Genomic DNA, 19994 nt, shown 5'->3' with positions numbered 1-19994 from the left:
AAAAAATATTCCATACGATTTGACCGCTAGTAAAACGTCATTATCATTTTCACATCATTTCCATCTGCTGGCCGACCGTAACGTAGATTCATCAATTGATTTTCGTTTCGTGTAGAAGCCCCTCGGATATTGCCCTCTACTGTAAATATACCTTCTAGTATGAAATACCTTGCTCTTGTCAAACGAGCTGAAGAAGAAGAAAACATTTTTCGTTCGCAGTCCGTGGTCCGGTAAATCGGGTGAGCTCGCGAAGAAAATCGGGAATTACGTTTAATTTACGGAGTAGATTGTAAAAAATATCAGTTGAATAGCAAACAAACGGAGTGCTACAGCGTTTACCAACAAATGCATCCTACATTGTTGACTGGCAAGTAATTTCCGACGAAAAGTAAGTGGCACTTTTAGTGCATAGTTTGACGCCATTTTCATTGCGAATCGATTTCTCTAAACACGTACTAACTGCCTACAGGATGAACGTAAATCCAGATGCCGGTGGTACTGGGCAGGCCAAAATTCGATGTTTTTTCGACATAACTCTCGGTGGCCTTCCGGCTGGCCGTATTGTGTTCGAACTTCATCCGGATCTTGCGCCCAAAACTTGTGAAAACTTCCGCTCACTATGTACTGGTGAGAAAGGCATCGGACAGAAAACCTGCAAACCACTGTACTACAAGGTGAGCCTAAAAGAGATCAGAATCAGAAATTTTCTTGGTTTAGGGAATCATGTTTTATTATACTTTTCTATGTTGCAGGGAATAATTTTTCATCGAGTTGTTAAGGATTTTATGATTCAATCGGGAGACTTTTCCAACGGCAATGGTACTGGAGGTGAATCAATTTACGGCGGCACGTTCGATGGTTGGTTCAAGCATTTCGATCTGCATATCCCCGATGCTAATGTAATATTTTTTTAGATGAAGCTTTTACGCTAAAGCATGATAAACCGTTCTTGCTTTCCATGGCAAATCGTGGAAAGAATACAAACGGTTCGCAGTTTTTTATGTAAGTGACGTTGTGCAATGGACCAGTATGGAACAAGCCTCTTCTGAAACCTAAATTAGATGAGCTCCCAGAGCTCATCACTTCAAAAATAATCCATTACTTTTTCAGCACTTGTAATCATTCATCATGTTCCTAAGATTTTAATAGTATTGTACAATTTCTTGTACCTTGTTTATGTTGTGTGTAGAGCAAGACAAAGAATCTGAGTGCCGCATCTGCTACAACGAATGTCTAGTGACCATCTCCGTGTGTGTCTCGTGGCTCAGGAACGAATGTACCAATAGTTGCAGCACTAAACACTGTTACAGGCAGAGAGGTGCACTTGATCTCTAGAGACCGAGCCAAGTACGATAGACATTGGGCAGTGTAAGATTTTGACAGGACTCGTTGCTCAATTTCTATCGCTTGGATTCGCGTCGTGCCCACATTGGGCAAGCTGCCGGAAATGGGGCAGCTATGGTAACCAGATCCGAAATGAAATACGATAGCCACCAACAGGAGACGCACCAAATATTATACCCAACAATCCACCAAATAACAACTACTCCACCAGAAAACCAAAAGCATATGCAATCAATTGTTTTGTTCTTTGTTCTCTCTTTTTCTATTGTAGTACAACGCAACCTGCACCCCATCTTGATAAGTAAGTTTTGGGAATAGTTGCACCTGTAGCATGAAATTAATTATTGTCTTTTTTTCTCCTTTTGCTTTGCAGCGTTCATGTAGTGTTCGGACACGTAGTTTCCGGTCATGATTTAGTACGGCAGTTGGAACAACTGCCAGTCGATAGAAACTCTCGTCCTCTGCAGGACGCCGTCGTTGCCAACTGTGGCGAGTTGGTACGTCAGGTCAAAGGTAAGATAACCAACTTTGGCACTAAACAAATCAACTGTTCAACATCATTTCCCCGGAACATATGTCTACATGTAGATCATTTTCCAGTATTAGGTGATTAATATGCTTAGAGGAACATGAGGCAGATTTGCCATCCTAAAAAAATTATCACTTATAATACAAAATTCAGCAACAAAATAAGTAATTTCCAATCAACTATATAATACTTCCTACATATAAATATAATTTAATATGTATGCATTTGACTATCCACGGTTCAGCATGTAGAGTGCATGGGGATTATTGCAGGAATTTGATTTTGATCTTCTGGTACTATGGGATTTATTGTTTTGGTACAGAGGCATATTCTGATTAAATGGAAAAAAATAACAGGTTGCTTCGAATTCCATGAACATGAAGGTTTCAAAATTGGGCTCAATACTAGTCCTCTCATTGTTTGGGCCTGCGGTTCGTTTTAAACATTATAGTTTGATGCGATCACTATGTTCCATTCACCTCCATGAGTGGCCCATGCACTTGAGACTTCTCGCAAAACCAAAAATATATAAAAGTGTTTTTTGGCTGGTTCGTCACTTAAAAGGGAAAGAGGGCTTCAGAGAGCGACCCCCCTGATGTGTAAAGGGTACAATTGTGTTAGACAGAGTTATAATAACGGAGTTGGTTTTGTTGGCAGATATTCAGATAACTTGCGGTGTGTCTAGTAGTTGGTCCTTGTCATAATCCATTGTTGTCGCTGTGCGTAATTTCGTGCCATCATCCGTCCATTTTCGTGTCCTTATTCGTGTATCGTCTTAATATAGTCGCTCGTCCGTTTTGAGTCTGTGGTTGTTGCCAATAGTAGTTTAATCATTTGTCTCCCGCAGAAAGGAGAAGAGCGCTGTGGTGCTACAGAAGTTTTAACTCAGGGTGTCCCTGACGCTTGCTGAAATCCCGTATTGGATGCGTGGTCCGTAGTACTAGGGGCAGTTGCATAGGAAATGCTACACTGTATGTAGCAAATTGCATGTCTCGCATTGCTTCCTAAATGGACCTCCGCCTCCCATGTTGTGAGAGGCTTTGGTATGACCGGTTCTCAGCCGCGATTACTTGAGATCGGTGTTCACCCATCTGGTGGCCCCTGTAATTTTTCGGATAAAAAGATCTTGAGATCGCAGCCATTCATTTGTCCAGCAGTTCCATACTGTAGTCACGATCCACCGCTTGATGTCTTGAGCAGGGATCTTTTGGGTATAGAAGTTTGTCTGTCTTCCGGATGCCGCCAGATGGTCGGTTTCCTCCTCTCCCGCAGTGTCCTGGGATCCAGATGAAAGTTGTTCCTTTATGAGCGAGCTTCTGGATAGCCTGAATCCAGGGGTGCTTGGCTGTATCTGACTGAAGAGCTGTTAATACGCTGGCCGAATCAGAAAATATGGCGACAGGTTTGTTGGTAGGCGAGGTGGCGGCTACTAGTATGGCGGCAGCTTCAGCAGAGAAAACGCTGCAAGGGTCCGGAAGTCGGTAGAAGGTGCGTATCTCCGGATCGGATATCCCAATACCTTCGGCTTGTTCGGGATCCGTCAGTGTATTGTGCTAGGTGATTTAGGTACTTGGTTCGTTGTAGTTTGGCCACCGATCTCACTAGTGCGGGGTAGTGGTTCCCGCCCGGAATCTATTCTTCATCGCCAAGTCGATAGAAAGTCCGGGTGAGTTCCAACCCCTGGCTCCACACCAGTGGACCCCGGCTACCGGGGGGAGCTCCAGGTCGGCGGCGTCCTTCAGGAGTTTGTTCTCCTCCATAAGGAGGGACACTCCATCACTTGATCCAGTTGTCTTCTCTGTGAAGCCAACTGCCCTCTGCCTTCCGCTCTCCATACAAGCTGCAAGTCTGGAGTGGAGGGGGTGAAGGGGAGGAGACCTGATGTGATTCTAATGGCCTGATAGTGTTGACGACTGCCGACAGTTGGGAAATCATTCTGTCGGCAGCTAGGCAAGTCAGTTCTATACCTATGTCAATCTTGAATCGACTACCGCTTTAGACACGTGCATCCGGACAGCACGGTTGTTCGCTAGATGCATCCTGGCTAATGTCCGCAGCAAGCCGAATCTCGTTTGGCAATTACCTTTCACTTCGTTGAAATGGTCTCCAAAGTTTAAATGCCGATCCAGGCGTATGCCTAGGACGCGGATAGACTTCTTAAACGACATGATCCTTCCGTCGACGCTGATAGGAGAGCGGAGCACCTGGTGATTGAACGGACAAATGTGGGTATACGCGCATTTCTCCACCCAGAGGTAGAATCCGACGGGTAGAACTGCATTCGTGGCCGCGTTTAGTTTCCTGCGAAGGGCCTTCACTGTGGAGCCGACCGCCACCAAGACGATATCGTCTGCATACACGAAGACGTATATTTCTTTGGGTAACTGTGGAACACTCCGTTTATCCGTATTGAAACAACAAAACTGCGATCTCCAAACCTTGCGGGACGCCTGTCTCCTCTGGGAATCCTCTTGATCTATGGTTTCCTATGCAAACCTAGAAAGTACGTCCATGTCCTGTTATAAGCCTTAGAGATGTGTAGCGTAACGAGTTCAGCATGCATAGATGAATCTCTCGCGTCTCGAAGTACCTGGTTCAAAGTGGCGAAGTAGGTCCCAGTACCGTGTCCAGGACGGAAAGCGTGCTGGCGGTGGTCAATGTAGCCGTTACTCTACAAGTAGAGCACGAGCCTACGATTGACCATTCTCTCCAGCACCTTAGTGACGCAACATGTCAAAGATATCGGTCGGAAGTCCTTCGGCTCGCGACCCGAGGTGCTCTGTTTCGGGATCGTGACGGCTAGGCTGTGTCTCCAGTCTTCTGGAATGGAATAATCCAGCCATTCTCTATTGAGAAGTCTGAGGAGTGTGGTTTTGCAGTCCGGTGATAGGTATTTTAGCATGGAGTACCGGACGTCATCTGGTCCAGTCGATTTCCCGGTAGCCTTGGATAGTGCTAGGTCGAGTTCCCGTGGCATGAAAGGCCGATTAATCTCCAGCGGTAGATCATGCTCTGGGATGAATATGCTGTCCAAAGAGTGCGTCGAAGATTTATGAAGAGCCTCAACCTAATAAATAATAGGGGTATTATCAAAGCGCATTGTGTAAACGTCTATTCCCTCGTAAATGTCCAAACTTCTATTACACTTCAATGTACCCTGGCATTTTTACGACAGTATATATTAGGGTGTGTCATAATTTACAACCCCCTGTTCCTCACTGCTTTTTCAATGCTGAGGGCCCCAACAACTGTGCAAATTTTTAACAAATTTGGTTATAATCTCGATTTGAGGGAGATTTTTAAGCTTGGTATGGTAAAATGTATGGGAAACGGAACGATCCCATTCATTTGCTTAAAATCCAAATATTGCACAAGATTGGGAATACTATATAAAACAACTTTGTCGATGACTGCAAATCGATTTGATCTTTGTACAAACAGTTACTAATCTTTCACTTTAGACCAAGTGTTCCACACGTTTGTAGGTACGTGTGGAACACTTGGCTCTCAGAAATTTGCAGTCTTCGACAAAGTGATTCTGCGTAGTATTTCCAATCTTTTCCCGAAATTTGGTGAAATTTGAACAATATTTGAATTATGGCAATCAAATTAATAAGTTCGATTCGTTTACCTTTCATTTTCCCATACAATATTTAAATTTATCCCGCAAATCCAGATCAGATCGGAAGAGCAGGGGAGGAACAGGGGGTTGTGATAAAAACTTGACCCACCCTAGTGTATGTGTTTACACGGAAACCGCAAAGTACGCAAAAATGACTATTTTTTGTTGAAGGATGCAGCGTAGGGTGTTCTCCGGATCATACACTAATGTTCACACCAACATAAACACAAAATCGTTTATTATTACCAACATTTTTACTTAATAACTTTATTCATCTTAATTACTACATTGACGAACATAAACAAATTAAATTAAACACGCGACGGACGTCTCCGGCATGCTATTGCCTAGTGTATGGCTCGAGGTGCACTGAAATGTATTCGATCTACGATCGATCGTTTCGGTCCATTTGATCGTCACATATTCCGGTAGGTAGTGGTGGAGATGCTGCGGTTCGGCTGTTGAACAGTGATCAACGGTGAGTGACCAGTGGGGAGTCCGTTGATGATCGACATTCAGATGGCGATGTGGTCACTTCGGTATCGAACATACTGCTCCCGGCAGAAATTACCATTTCTGAAGTCTCCGGCGTCCCAATCGAGATTGGACAGGTCCTTACCTGGACCCTGCAGTTTGAGGGCCTTGTATTTTGAATTATTGTCAGCGACTTGATGAGATAGGTTGATCTGCTTTAGCAGAAACCATCCTGTTGGCCAAGTTGATCCACAAAGGAAACCTCTAGCCCGACCGCCGTTGCGGTGCTGCTGATGGTTGATCGTCGACTGATGGTGGTATTGGAAGTACGCATATTTTTTCCGTAGGACGAGTGAGGCATCCTGTTGCAGTTTGCATAGTGACTACTCGTACTACGCCGTCCTTTCCGGGGTGTACATCGTGGATTCTTCCAGTGGCCCAGCGCATTGGTGGTTGGTTCTCATCTACGATGACTACGAGCTGATTTTTGTGCAGTGGTACAGGCGGTTTGCACCACTTACTACGTGGTTGTAGCGAAGCGAGGTATTCCACGTGCCAGCGTTTCCAGATATCCTGGGGCAGTTTCTGGATGAGCTGCCATTGGTGGAGACGGTTTGCTGGAATCGATTCATAGTCGACGTCTGGGACGGACTGCAGGGACGAACCGATCAGAAAGTGTCCCGGTGTTAGGGCTTGGAAGTCTGACGGATCCTCGGATAGATTGGTGAGCTGCTGTGAATTGAGACAGGCTTCAATCTCCATCGACGCGTCGAGTTGGTCGCTCCCGACAGGAATCCAGTTAGCTGATCCATCATTCTACCAGTCCGGAGCCATAGATGTTATGTTAGGGACCGAGGTGTTCTTCGATCTCTTCAATGTTGCTGGTCGAATAAATTTGGGCGAATCTCTTCCGTGTCTGGTTAATTCGGTTTTCGGTTGGATTATCAGCGGCAAAACTCCTGAACAACATTCGAGGTCTTCCGTAGTCTACAACGTCGCTACCGCTGCCGACATCCATCGTGATATGGAGCGATTTTGGGCCATCGAGGACGATTCAACGGTCGTCCACTCTGCATCCGAAGGCTACTGCGAGAAATTCTTCAGTGAAACTACTCTTCGCTGCGAAGATGGACGGTACATGGCACGAGTACCGTTCAAGGAAGAAGTTCTGGACAATTTAGGAGACAATAGACGTACTGCACTCCACCGTTTCCGCCTGATCGTTTCGGGCGCGATCTAAAATTAACCGCCGAGTATCGGAAATTCATGGACGAGTACGAAGAGTTGGGACACATGGAGCGAATCGATGAATCAGATGCAGTGTCAGAGCCTGCATACTTCCTTCAACATCATCCAGTCATTCGCGAGGAGAGCAGTACAACCAAGGTCCGTGTCGTCTTCGATGCTTCTTGCAAGAGCTCTACCGGAATTTCCCTGAACGACGCTATGCTAGTGGGTCCAATCGTTCAAGAAGATTTGCGGTAGTGGTGGAGATGCTGCGGTTCGGCTGTTGAACAGTGATCAACGGTGAATGACCAGTAGGGAGTCCGTTGATGATCGACATTCAGATGGCGATGTGGTCACTTCGGTTTCGAACAACTATAAAGGACTCAATTTAGGCTATTAACTATGCATATTCGAGGAAAAAATATTAAGAAGGACATAGTTTGTGACTCCTTAAGGAAGGGAGTTGAGGTCACGGATGAAAGCAGAAGTTAATCTCAAGTCGCCTCCAAGGAAGAGTAAGAATTCTTACTCTTCCTTGGTGGCGACTTGAGATTAGCTTCCGCTTTCATCCGTGCCCTCAACACCCTTGCTTCTTCCACTTGTTTTTTTTTCTTTTGCAGCGTCGGCCGCTTGGCGTCCTCTACTTACCAATCAGGCTAAGGCCTTGTTGTCCTCTGCTGTCCGAAGAAGTCGTCTCCACTCTATTCGATCCATGGCCAAGGGTCCGCAGGTCGCCTTCTACTTGACCGTGGTTCATTCGCCTCCTCCACGTTTTGTCATCCATCTGCAATTCACCGTAGATGGTACGCAACACCTTACGTTGATCCTTCACGAGCATAGTTCAGGTCTCTTGGCCGTAGAGGACCACCAGTAGACACGAAAGTCCATCACCTTGCCGTAACCCGCTTCGAGATTCAAAGGGACTCGAGAGTGTCTCCGATACTCGAACATCGCACATCACTCGATCCATCGTCGCCTTGACCAATAGCGACAGTTCCAGAAATCGTATTTTATCGTATGCGGATTTGAAATGGATGAACAAATGATGTGTGAGCACGTTGTATTGAAGAAAGAAATACGGATCGGAACAATCGGAACAGACCTACGTGACGAAATAAGGATTACGATTGGAAACTCGGAACATGTAATTGCAAATAGCTCGGCTTCCCGGGCTGCGATAGGTTAATCTACGACGAACTTCAACCACGCAACTTCGAAGTCGTAGCACTGCAGGAACTTTGCTGCACGGGACAAAAGGTATGGAAAAGCGGGCACCGAGCGGCTACTTTCTACCAGAGCTGTTGCACCACCAACAAGCTGGGAACCGGCTTCGTAGTGCTGGGTAAGATGCGCCAACGCGTGATTGAATGGAGCAGATGTACGACGGCTGTTCGCAACAGGACGTCAAAATCGTCATAGGCGACATGAACGCTCAGGTAGGACGGAAGGCAATGTACAGACCAGCAATCGGGCCAAACAGCCTTCGTGCCGTATCGAACGACAACGGCCAAAGATGCGTGAACTTTGCGGCCTCCCGTGGTATGGTAACGAAATACCTTTTCCCCCCGCAAGGATATCCACAAAACCACCTGGAGATTACATGACCAACACACAGAAAATCAAATCGATCACGTTCTAATTGATGGGAAATTTTTCTCCGACAACGTCCGCACGTACCGCAGTTCGAATATAAATTAGGACCACTACCTAGTTGCAGTATGCATGCGCTCAAAACTCTCGACGGTGCATAACACCCGTCGAAGTCGAACGCCGCGACCCAACATTGAGCAATTACGGGACGCCGAAGTTGACCATAATTACGCGCAGCAGCTGGAAGTTGAACTACCCACGGAAGAGCAGCTTGGCGCAGCTTCTCTTGAAGATTACTGGAAGGACATCCGTTCCGCCATAGGTAGTATTGCTGCAGCGGCACTAGGTACTGCGATCCTGGACCGATGAAATGACTGGTTTGACGGCGAATGCAAACTGTTAGTAGAGGATAAGAATGCAGCACGGGCAAAAATGCTGCAAGCGCGGAACAGACAAAACTCGGTTTTCCGAAGGAAGAACCGTCAGCAAGAAAACCGAGATCGCGAGGCGATGGAAAATCTGTACCTCGTAAAAGACACACAAAAGTTCTACGAGAAGCTGTCTCGCCGGGGGAACATCGTGCACAGCTCTGTTTAGAGTCCCACGCTGGCACTAGGACGGGTATCAACCGCTCCTAATATGGAGAACAGACGCCGTTTTGAGCCGCACCTCCATGGTGAACAGACGCTCGGGGTTGGTGAAGCATTTCCTCAGGTGTGAGGTAGGACTTGTGAGGACCAGAGCTAGGTATCCTGCTCCTTCCAGGTTGTCAACTCACCATTTTGTAGCCATATTAACCATATTAATCAACAACTTGTTTTAACGGATTCGATCATTTTACACTGTGTATAGCACTTTTTTTCAAAAACACGTATTTGCATCTCAAACAACGAAAAACCTTCTGGGAAGAAAAGGGTAAAATCACTGCAATTCGTATTTTCAAAGCACTGACAATTAAGTCAGTTATAAATTGATCAGTGTCAATTCTAAATATATAAGTTTATCCAAATATTTTAAGGTATTCTGCCAATTGTTCTGCAAACATACGCTACACTCTATACAACTTCTTATTAACACATTATTTCGTTTGATTGCATTTATGTATATTATCACAGAAAAAAAAGAAAAGAAGAAAAAGAAATCAAAATCCAGTTCCAGCGATGATTCGGAAGTAGAAGGATCCAAGAAGCGCAAGAAGGAAAAAAAGAAAAAGAAGGACAAAAAGTCAAAAGGCGAGAAAGAGTATGTTAAGAAGGTTTTGAAAATCATGTAATGAAGAATGACATTCCAGTTTTGTTTTTCAGGGATAAAAATGGAAATAATCTCGAAGAAGGTGAACTGAAGGAAGAAGCTGAAGTGCACCCACTGACAACGGTGACCAAGATAGATCCAAATGAGATACCCGAGGTATTTATTATTGAAATGACTAACTTAAATAAAATGCGGTTATTTAAACACTCCTTTCTAGGTGTCAAACAAATATCTAATGCGTGGAGATGGCAGAAAGCGACAAAATGAGGAGAAAAGTGATGAGGACGAAGATGACGACAGAGATCGTGGAAGAAGACGAGAACGAGATAGGTCACGGGAGCAGCGAGGATTTGGATGGTCTAAGAGACGGGTACCGATTTCGAAGAGCGGGCGTGTAATCAAAGGGCGCGGAAATTTCGTAAGTATTATCATGTTTCATGCAGCATTGTACCTTATAATAAAATTAAATTTTTCTGCCTTATCTTCGTAGCGCTACCGCACCCCATCGCGCTCCCGGTCAAGATCGCGCAGTTTAACTCCCATTCACTGGAAGATTGCTCAGAAACGCACGATTAAGATGACGGATTTGGAGAAAATGGAAGACGAAAAGCGTCAACGTGAAGGCGAGATCAAACGACGTGAATCTGAACGGAAGAAACGCCACGAAGAAATGGCTAAGGATGCTTCCAAGAAATCATTTTTCGAGTTAAATCAGGAGAAGGACCAACAGTCACACACCCATGACGAGCAAAGCGATAATAACGATGGAAAGAAAAACGAACCAGACAAACCAATCGATATGAACGCACTGGATTATGAAGATCAGGGAACGTATTCTGACGATGAAGCAGCGAAGAATCCTCGCAATGAAACGATTGCCAGAGCTTTTGGTTTGGAAACCAAGAAACCGATCGAAAGCGAACCAGCAGACAATTTAAAGGTTCCTCCAGAAAATAAAAACGAGAATAATAATAAGAATATCAGCAGGCAAGATGAAACTCCGGAGAGGAATCGGGAGCTTAAAAAAGATAGATCTCGTGAGAACCGACGAGATGATCGAAAACGAGATAGCTCCAGAAGTCGCTCAAGAGATCGTACACGAGTCGTTTCTAGAAGCCGTTCGAAAGAACGACGCCGATCCTACAGAGATCGTTCGCCAGTGCCATATCGTAGAGGTGGAGGACGACCGTTTGTCGGCCGTTGGCAACAAAGACGTGGATTCTTCTCTCCTCGTGGAAGAGGAGGAGGAGGTGGAGGATTTGGAGGGGGACGCTTTGATCGTAATCGCCGTTCACGTAGTCTTGAACACAGGCGCTCATCGGGTCGTTACCGACGAGATCGTTCACGATCAAGAAGCTATGATCGCAGAAGCAGAAGTCGATCTGATTCTCGTCGCCGTGACAGACGACACAGCAGCGATTCTCGCTCACGATCACGCTCAAGGAAATCTGACAAAAAATCATCCCCAGAACCGCAACGCAAAAAGACGCCTGAAGCCACCGTTCCGGTGGTCAAGCAAGAGCCGACCGAAGAAGAAAAAGCTCGCTTGCAGAAAGAGAAAATGCTCAAACGTGCTGAAACTCTTTTGCTGCTTAAAAATCACATGGAAAAGGAAATCGAGGAGCAGCAACGTAAGGCTCGCGAGAAGCAGAAACAAAAGGAGGAAAAGGAAAAACTAGAAGCAGCCCTCGAAATCGCGCAGCTTGAAAAGCTCAAGAAGGAAACAATTGAAAAATTACAAGCTCACGACAGCATGAAGCTCGTAGCAGCACACAAGATTCTCGAAACAGTCGTTTCGACGGTAAAAGCCAAAGGCTCCAGCGGCACAAGCAAGAAAAAGCAACGGCGCAGGAGCACCTCTTCAAGCTCGTCATCTTCGTCGTCCAGTTCATCCGGTGGCGATAGATCATCGCGCAAGAAGAAACGCGATAAGAAGAAGAAACCACGTCGCCGTTCGTCATCATCTTCATCGACATCTTCTTCGGATTAAACCACCGAAGAATCAGGTAGACACATTTTCTGCAATCTTTTCACTTACCTTTGAGTGTCCCAGGTAGCATTTAGTAAGCCGGATGTTGCCACTAATCCGTGGCATGGGTTAATTTCAAACATTCTCACTGTCCTTATTCATCACCCTAATGAAAAACTAGATGAACTATAAAGTTTTGAATACGGTAAAAAACACATTTTTTCCTGAGAACTTGAAAGAACTCCATATGGTAGGTAGGCTAGTGATGTTATGCAGAGTGTGGATGTAGTTAGGATGGGCTGGGTTATATAAGGATGATCATAGTTTGTGTTGCATAACATCACCGATCGTTGTGCACAGTATGTATGCTCTGAGTGCTTCACTGCATATAATCTCATCTCAAGTTCGCTTTGACAAAATGGCAGTTGAGGTTACGAAGTGCAATTCTCGTGTAAATATTTGAAAAATCATTGTAAATTAAATGATAAATTTTCAAGCTGAAATCAGTTCAATGAAGCTTGCATGTTTTGTTATGTCTGCGAAAATATGGCGATGCAAAAACCACGGCTGTAACTGTATTTTCAGGATGGGTCTGATGATAACCTTTTGTCCAAAGTTGACGAAATAAATAAATAAATTTAAGAAAACAAAACTGTATTCGAATATGTACTAGTCTACGTTGGTTGACGAAATAAATAAATAAATTCAAAAAGTTGCTGGAACGATTAAAGCCGAAGAGTTTCGTCCCATCAACATGATGGCACAAACTGACTTGATGTTGGTTTCACATTTTTCATGATCAAAGTTCGTAGTTTTTGCACGTAATATGAAAGTAGATGCCAATTGATAGCGGATAACATTGTTATCTTAAAATTGACGAAAATCCATATGGGACTTATATGCGATTATAAGCAGTACTAGTCAGGGCGTGATATTCATCACTCATATATGAGTTGTAATTGGAAAAATATCATGTGCGTTCCCAATGGAAACTATATGAAAACTTTTTTCAGTGTACATATTCCTCCTCGAAGCATGACATTCTTTATGAATGATGCCTTTTCATACAAGGCGACAGGTCCAAATCTAAGTATGGTCTACCCTGGGAACCCGAATTTGGATTTTTGAGAGATTCTATAACTAGGTTTTAGATTACTTAATACTCTAGTATATGGAACTTCGAGTAGAGCGCACGTGCCCGTTGTCTGATGCTAAAAATGACCAAGTGAGAGGTTGTATTTTTTTTATTTTGCACTTAAGTTTAGATTTGGAAATAAGTAGGGGAAATGGTCCCAATCAGTGCTGTAAATTCTCAAAATCATTTGATCATTTTTAACGAAAATGAGAAAAGTAGCTATTCGCTATCAAAAGGGGACCTCCTCCAAATGGGTGATATAAGTTGCTTAATCATTTGACGAAGGCATGGATCATTCTCATTTGAGAAACGCTATACATCATTCAATTGAGTGTAACATACACACAAACGGTGCTCTGGTCGACATTCCGGCGAAAAAGCTAAGCCAACCCGACACCAACCTGACTTCTATCAAACCCCAACCCGATGTTGACCCGACATAAACCCAAAATTGACCCGACAACAACACGACATTGGGTCGACATTGACCTTAAATTAGCTTTACATTGATCCGACATCGGGTCAACTTGTCTGTTCGGGACCATTTTGCTGGATTTCTTCCATACTCCACTGTCGTATATCAAATGATAGTGAGTAACTCAATTGACAGTGACAATGAGCTTCGAATGACCAAGGAGCACTTCTCCTCAAACCGTCGTTAAGAGCGGACCACACGAACCAAGCCATATAGTGCGTCAAGTGTAGTGAAGCGAATTTTACAAACCGCGTGCGTTTGGATTGATACAAAATTTCTTTATTTTCCTTTGAATTCGATAAATTAACAGTTTTTTTCTTAGTGTAAATACTTGTAATATCAAATAGAGTGATATTCTTATTAGTGATCGTTAGTTTTTAAGGTGTAAATAGTAAAAAAAGAGAAAAAAAGTAAGTAATCTTTTAAGTTAGGTTAGGTTAAGTTTTCATGCTTGGGTAAAACCAAGTATGGAAGACACACGGGAAGAAGGTCCCAACTTACCACCAGACAAAGGTAAGGAATGGTTGGAGATATCGTTACCCCTATCTGACAATGACCTCTTTGAGGGATTTCCGGAAGACGAAATGGAAACAAACACAGACGAACAAAGAACAAGGAAAAGACGAGACAAATATACAGAAAACAAAGACAAAAACAAACAACTCAAAAAAACAAAACAATCACAACAACAATCAGAATCAAATACACAAAAACAAACACTAACTTTTACCACTACAGTCAACTCACAAACACCAAGCACAAGCAAAAATAATACGACCACAAAACCAACAGAAAAAAACAACAAAAATCAACCAGAACAACATAACTGGGTTAAAAACGACCAACACAATGTAGTATTCATTGAACCAATCTCGATTAGGGAAGGTGAAAACTTGCTAGAACCCATGGAAGTGGGTAAATTTTTACATGAAATGAAACTTGACCAATTCACAGAACTCAAACGAGCAGGACAATACAGATATAAACTTACATACAAAAAACCAAAAGACACAGAAAAAATCCTTAATTCAACACAAACATTAAAAAACAATAATTACAAAGCTTTCATTCCAAAAATGTTACTTGAAACTACGGGAATCATTAAAAACATACCTACGACAATCACAGTGCGAGAAATCTATCAAAATGCAGTAAGTGAAAAAAAGATAATCAGAGTAGAAAGAATAAAACGAAGGAAAGATCCGAAAGACACACGATCGGGACTAATCGATACAAGATCTGTGAAAATAACCGTTGACGGTTCACAACTACCAAGAACAATCCAAATATACGGAGTTTATGCGAAACCAGAAATTTACATTTATCCTGTCAGAATTTGCACAAAATGTTGGAGGTTAGGTCATAAAAATGTAGCATGTAAGAGTAAGACGACATGTATTAAATGTGGAAAATACGAGACAGAAGATCACACAGAATGTCAGAAAACGAACAGACGAAAATGTAGGAACTGTGGAGGAGATCATTTACCGACTAGTAAGGATTGCCCAGAACGCATAAGAATGGAACATGTAAATGTTGCAATGACAGTGAACAAAATGACATATCAAGAAGCAGAACAACTATATCCAAAGCCTGAAATTAGCACTAGGAACAGCTATGCTCTTCTGGAATCTACCGTTGATTTCCCTGAAATGGAACAACCAAGTACGACAAACAGAGAGTTCAGACAAGTAAATAACTCGAACAAGACAAAAATTGACTACAAACAAATTGTGCAAAATCTAACACAAAATAACACACCAAATCAGACAAACAATTATAAATCGGAAATTTAAAAAAATACTTACCCAACAGTAGAAATAATCCCAGAACAGGTCAGAACTATTAATTACAACTCACATAAAGTCACAGAAGCTGAAAAACTACAAACCACACAAAAACAAAACCTTACAATACTACTACAAAACATCTTTTCCAAAATCACGGATAAAAAAATCGACAACAAGACAGAATCAGATTTACTTTTGATCGCGATTGGTTCAATGATACAAAACTTATTAAGTCTAACAAAAGAACAACATAAAACATAATAAATCTTATTTTGAAGTCATGGATCAATCCTACTTAGGAGACTTAAATATATCCCAATTAAACATTCACAGTTTAAGACCTCTTCATAAAAGAGAAACAATTAAAACATACCTAAAAAACAAAAATATTCACATATTTCTACTTCAAGAAACTTGGCTTAAGCCAGACGAAAAATATAAATTTCTTAACTACAACTTCGTAAAAAGCTGTAGAATAGATGGTTACGGGGGTACAGGAATATTAATTCACCCCACACTCATATTTGAAGAAATTACATTCCCAAATATTGACTTAGAACTAACAGCAGTAAAAATAAAAAATCTGAAACAACCTATAATATTCATATCCATTTACATTCCACCAGACTCTACATTATCAGAAATTAAAAATCATCTAGAAAACCTTTTTAACTATATGGATAAAAGTTCAACCCCAATCCTCTTAGGGGGGGACTTCAATGCCCACAACCCAATTTGGGATAATCAAACTGACAAAACAGATAGAAGAGGAGAGTTCATCAGTGAGCTACTAGAACTCAGTAATATAATATTCCTAAATACAGGAGTTTCAACCCGATGGGAAGACTTGAATCAAAGACCATCAGCAGTAGATCTTACATTTACATCAGCAGAATTAGGAACGAAAATCAGTTGGGAAACCAGTACAGAAGACTTTGGATCAGATCACAAATTAATCGAATGTGTAATAAACGCATTCAATAAATTTGATAATAATATTCCAAAAACATTAATTAACAAAGGAAAAGCAATTCATAATATAAATCAAATTAATCCTAAATCTCTTAAAAATATAAATGATTTAAATAATGAAATTAACGAAGCATTAAAACAAGCTACCTACACAATATACCCAAATAGCAAGAAAAAAATTAAACCTTACTGGAATGAAAACATCAAAAAACTTTACGAAACAAAAAATAAAAAACATATTAAATTCAGACAAAATCTAACCCTAGAAAACAAACATGAATTTAAAAAGGCAGAAAGAAATTTTAAAGTGGCACTAAAGAAAGAAGTAATGCAATACAGAAGCAATATGTTACAGGAAATCAATGAAAATACGACTATTGATAAAATGTGGAAAATAGTAAGATGTGTCAGTGGTACCTACAAAAATAAAGATAATATAGAACTATTAAATAATAAAACTCTAGCAAATAAATTTCTAGAATTAAACTTCAAGCAAGAAAGTAACACAAATTTACAATTCTACAATTACAACGTAGAACAAGAAAAATATGTACAACCATTAAACATTGAAAATATGATGAAAACAATAAAAGAGAAAAAAGATACGTCTGCTGCTGGACAAAATAAATTGTCATATTATTTCTTAAAACAAATAAAATCTGATCTATTAATACGCATACTTGAGCTCACAAATGAAGTTTGGATGACCCAAAAAATACCAGATGAATGGCTAATCATAAAAATAATACCAATCCTAAAACCGGGCAAAGACAAAACATTAGAAACATCTTATAGACCAATAGCACTTATCAATATAAATTTAAAAATAATAAACTGTGAAGTTAAAAAAAGAATTAACTCTTTCATAGATGAAAACGAACTAATACCCAAACTTTCATTTGGTTTTAGAGAAGGCTATTCGGCAATAAATTGTATTAATTATATTAACTCCGTAATAACAGAAGCAAAACGCTCTAAACAAGTCATAGCTACAATTTTTTTAGATCTCACAAAAGCTTTCGATTCGGTAGACATAAACATATTATTAAAACAACTAGATAATCTTAAAATACCAAGAAAAATAGTTGCTTGGTTGGAAACATATTTAAAAAACAGAACAATCACAATCGAAACCACACAGGGAGAAATAATTAAAAATACTAATAAAGGACTGCCTCAAGGATGTCCCCTATCACCAATTTTATTTAATTTATATACCAGGAACCTTCATGAAATAACGAACGATAAAATAAATTTTGTACAATTTGCAGACGACTTCTCAATAACAATACTAGGAGAATCACGTGAAGAAGTAGAAATAACAGCAAATATAATACTAAACCAACTTAAAGACCAATTGAAGTCACTAAAAATAGACGTCAATCCTGATAAATCAGGGGTTATATTATTTAACTCAAAGAAAAATGATAATATTATAATAAAAATCAACGAAAAACAAATAGAACAAAAAGAACAACAAAAATACCTAGGTTACATAATCGATAGTAAAATGTCACATAAAATGCACATAAACTATCTAAACAATAAAATTAAAAAACGATTAAATATTATGAAAATGATCTGCAAAAAGCAGGATGGAGCACATCCTAAAACAGCACTAAAAATAAACAAAGCAATAATAAGAGCGCAAATAGACTATGGAATAACAATATATGGGGGAGCAGCAAAGACAAACTTAACGAAAATAAACTCAACATTCAATGCCTCACTTAGAACATGTTTACGTCTTCTAAAATCAACACCGATAAATGTATTGTACGCGGAATCAGGGGAAATCCCGATTCAATGTAGGGCAAAATGGCTTGCAAAGAAAGAAGCAATAAAAACATTTACATATAACAAACCGTTAGTTAACATAACTCAGAAATTCCTAGAAATAGATAAACTTCCTAAGCATTACACTTTTTTGGAACACACGATATTTGAAAATAATTACCTAATCATTTTAACACACAACTCAACACAAACAACAAACAATATAAAAAAATATATAAATGAAAACATTAAAACAAACATACCAGGTCTTAAAATTAACGATATGAATAATGATACAATAAAAACCATTTTCATAAACTTTTTAAATGAAACATATGATAATTTTTATAAAATATATACCGATGGATCGAAAACAAAAGAATCATGTGGAATAGGAATATGGATCGAGAATAATAACGAAAAAATTAAGTGCAAAGTCAGTAAGGAACTATCGATTATGAATGTAGAATTAATGGCTATAGACATGGCTTTGGACATCACAAACACAAAAATCGAAAACCAATTTGTCATATGCACAGATTCAAAATCAGCATTAACCAGCATAAATAATAAAAACTTAAAAGATAATTTTTAAATTCACAATATCATCACAAAACTAAACACAACAAATAAAACGATAAAACTACAGTGGGTTCCAGGACATAAAGGAATATTAGGAAACGAGAAAGCAGACATACTAGCAAAAGAAGGATGTCAAAGTACTCAAAGTATAAATTCAAAAATACCACTGGGAGACTCTCTCAATTTAGCTAAACACGAAACTATAGAAGATTGGATACAAGAATACACCACACTTTCATCACAGAAAGGCAAATTACACTACAATTTATTAAAAGACCCGACACTAAAACCATGGTTTGATAAATATAATTTAGATACACACGAAATAGTCACAATAGGTAGACTAAGAACTTTTCACACACTAACTAAAGAAAAATTATATTCATGGAACCTGGTTAGAGACGACAAATGTGACACATGTGGGGTAAAAGAGGATATCAACCATATTCTATTTGTTTGCTTAAAATATTCTAGAACAAATTAAAAAATTTTAAATGAATTCAACAATATTGAAGAATTATTACTTAATTCTGACTATAGAGATTACAAAAAAATAGCAAAATTTATTTCCTTAAACAAAATAACACTATAAAAACTAGATTTCACGTAGGTGTATCACTCTATAATCAAGTCATATATTCAACTGTTCATTAAATCGAAGAAAAAAAATAAATAAAGAGATCGCGACCGACGATCCAATAAATAAACATGATTCAATATAAAAACAAAATCGCTTCATGACTTGACCACACTTGGCAGTATGGACCAACTATGGTCCCGCCACCAAAAGGAGAAGAAGAAGAAGAAGAATGACCGAGGGGCTCTTCAAATTATGGTCATGTGAGAATTCGTTTACACAGAATTGATTGAATGGTTGTATTAGATCATCTTCAATCGAATGATATGAAAATTTACAGCACTGGTCCCAATGATGCGTTGTAAAAAAAAGTACAGATTATACAGACTAAATATACTGCCTATAATCGCATATCAGTCCCATGTGGATTTTCGTCAATTTTGATTTTAAAAACGCTATCCACTATCAATTGGCATCTACTTTCATATTATGTGATAAAACTATGGACTTTGATCATGAAAAATGTGAAAACAACGTCAGGTCAGTTTGTCCCATCAAGCAAAATAATCGCATATCAGTCCCATCCTGAAATTCAATCGCCCATAGTTCAAGTTAAAGGTCTGCTTTTTGAATTGCCATATATTTCGCAGATATAAAAAACATGTAAGCTTTATTGCAACA

At 40.3% G+C, this 19994-nt stretch overlaps 1 protein-coding gene across 1 annotated transcript; it reads left to right on the top strand.

Moving 5' to 3' along the window:
- The first annotated feature begins 226 nt into the window (after positions 1-226).
- Positions 227-12219, top strand: Moca-cyp. The gene is made up of 10 exons (XM_065220909.1): positions 227-388; positions 470-674; positions 753-858; positions 915-1002; positions 1616-1645; positions 1718-1857; positions 9902-10028; positions 10091-10193; positions 10255-10455; positions 10528-12219. Exons 2-10 carry the CDS (start codon positions 471-473, stop codon positions 12025-12027), a joined length of 2499 nt encoding a protein of 832 aa, XP_065076981.1. The 5' UTR covers positions 227-388; position 470; the 3' UTR covers positions 12028-12219.
- The last annotated feature ends 7775 nt before the right edge of the window (positions 12220-19994 follow it).

Source organism: Ochlerotatus camptorhynchus, unplaced genomic scaffold (assembly GCF_037179485.1).
Source record: "Ochlerotatus camptorhynchus isolate MF236.1 unplaced genomic scaffold, CSIRO-AGI_Acam_v1.1 ptg000136l, whole genome shotgun sequence".
Lineage (NCBI taxonomy): Eukaryota > Metazoa > Arthropoda > Insecta > Diptera > Culicidae > Ochlerotatus > Ochlerotatus camptorhynchus.
Note: the sequence above shows the minus strand (reverse complement) of the source record. Positions and strands in the feature narration are given on the sequence as shown.

Excerpts from the sequence above, each read along its gene's own strand:
- Moca-cyp (XM_065220909.1), top strand. The coding sequence starts at position 471 with ATGAACGTAAATCCAGATGCCGGTGGTACTGGGCAGGCCAAAATTCGA. Across the intron at positions 1,003-1,615 it reads AACGGTTCGCAGTTTTTTAT|TACAACGCAACCTGCACCCC; the intron begins GTAAGTGACGTT and ends TTTCTATTGTAG. Across the intron at positions 10,456-10,527 it reads TCAAAGGGCGCGGAAATTTC|CGCTACCGCACCCCATCGCG; the intron begins GTAAGTATTATC and ends TTATCTTCGTAG.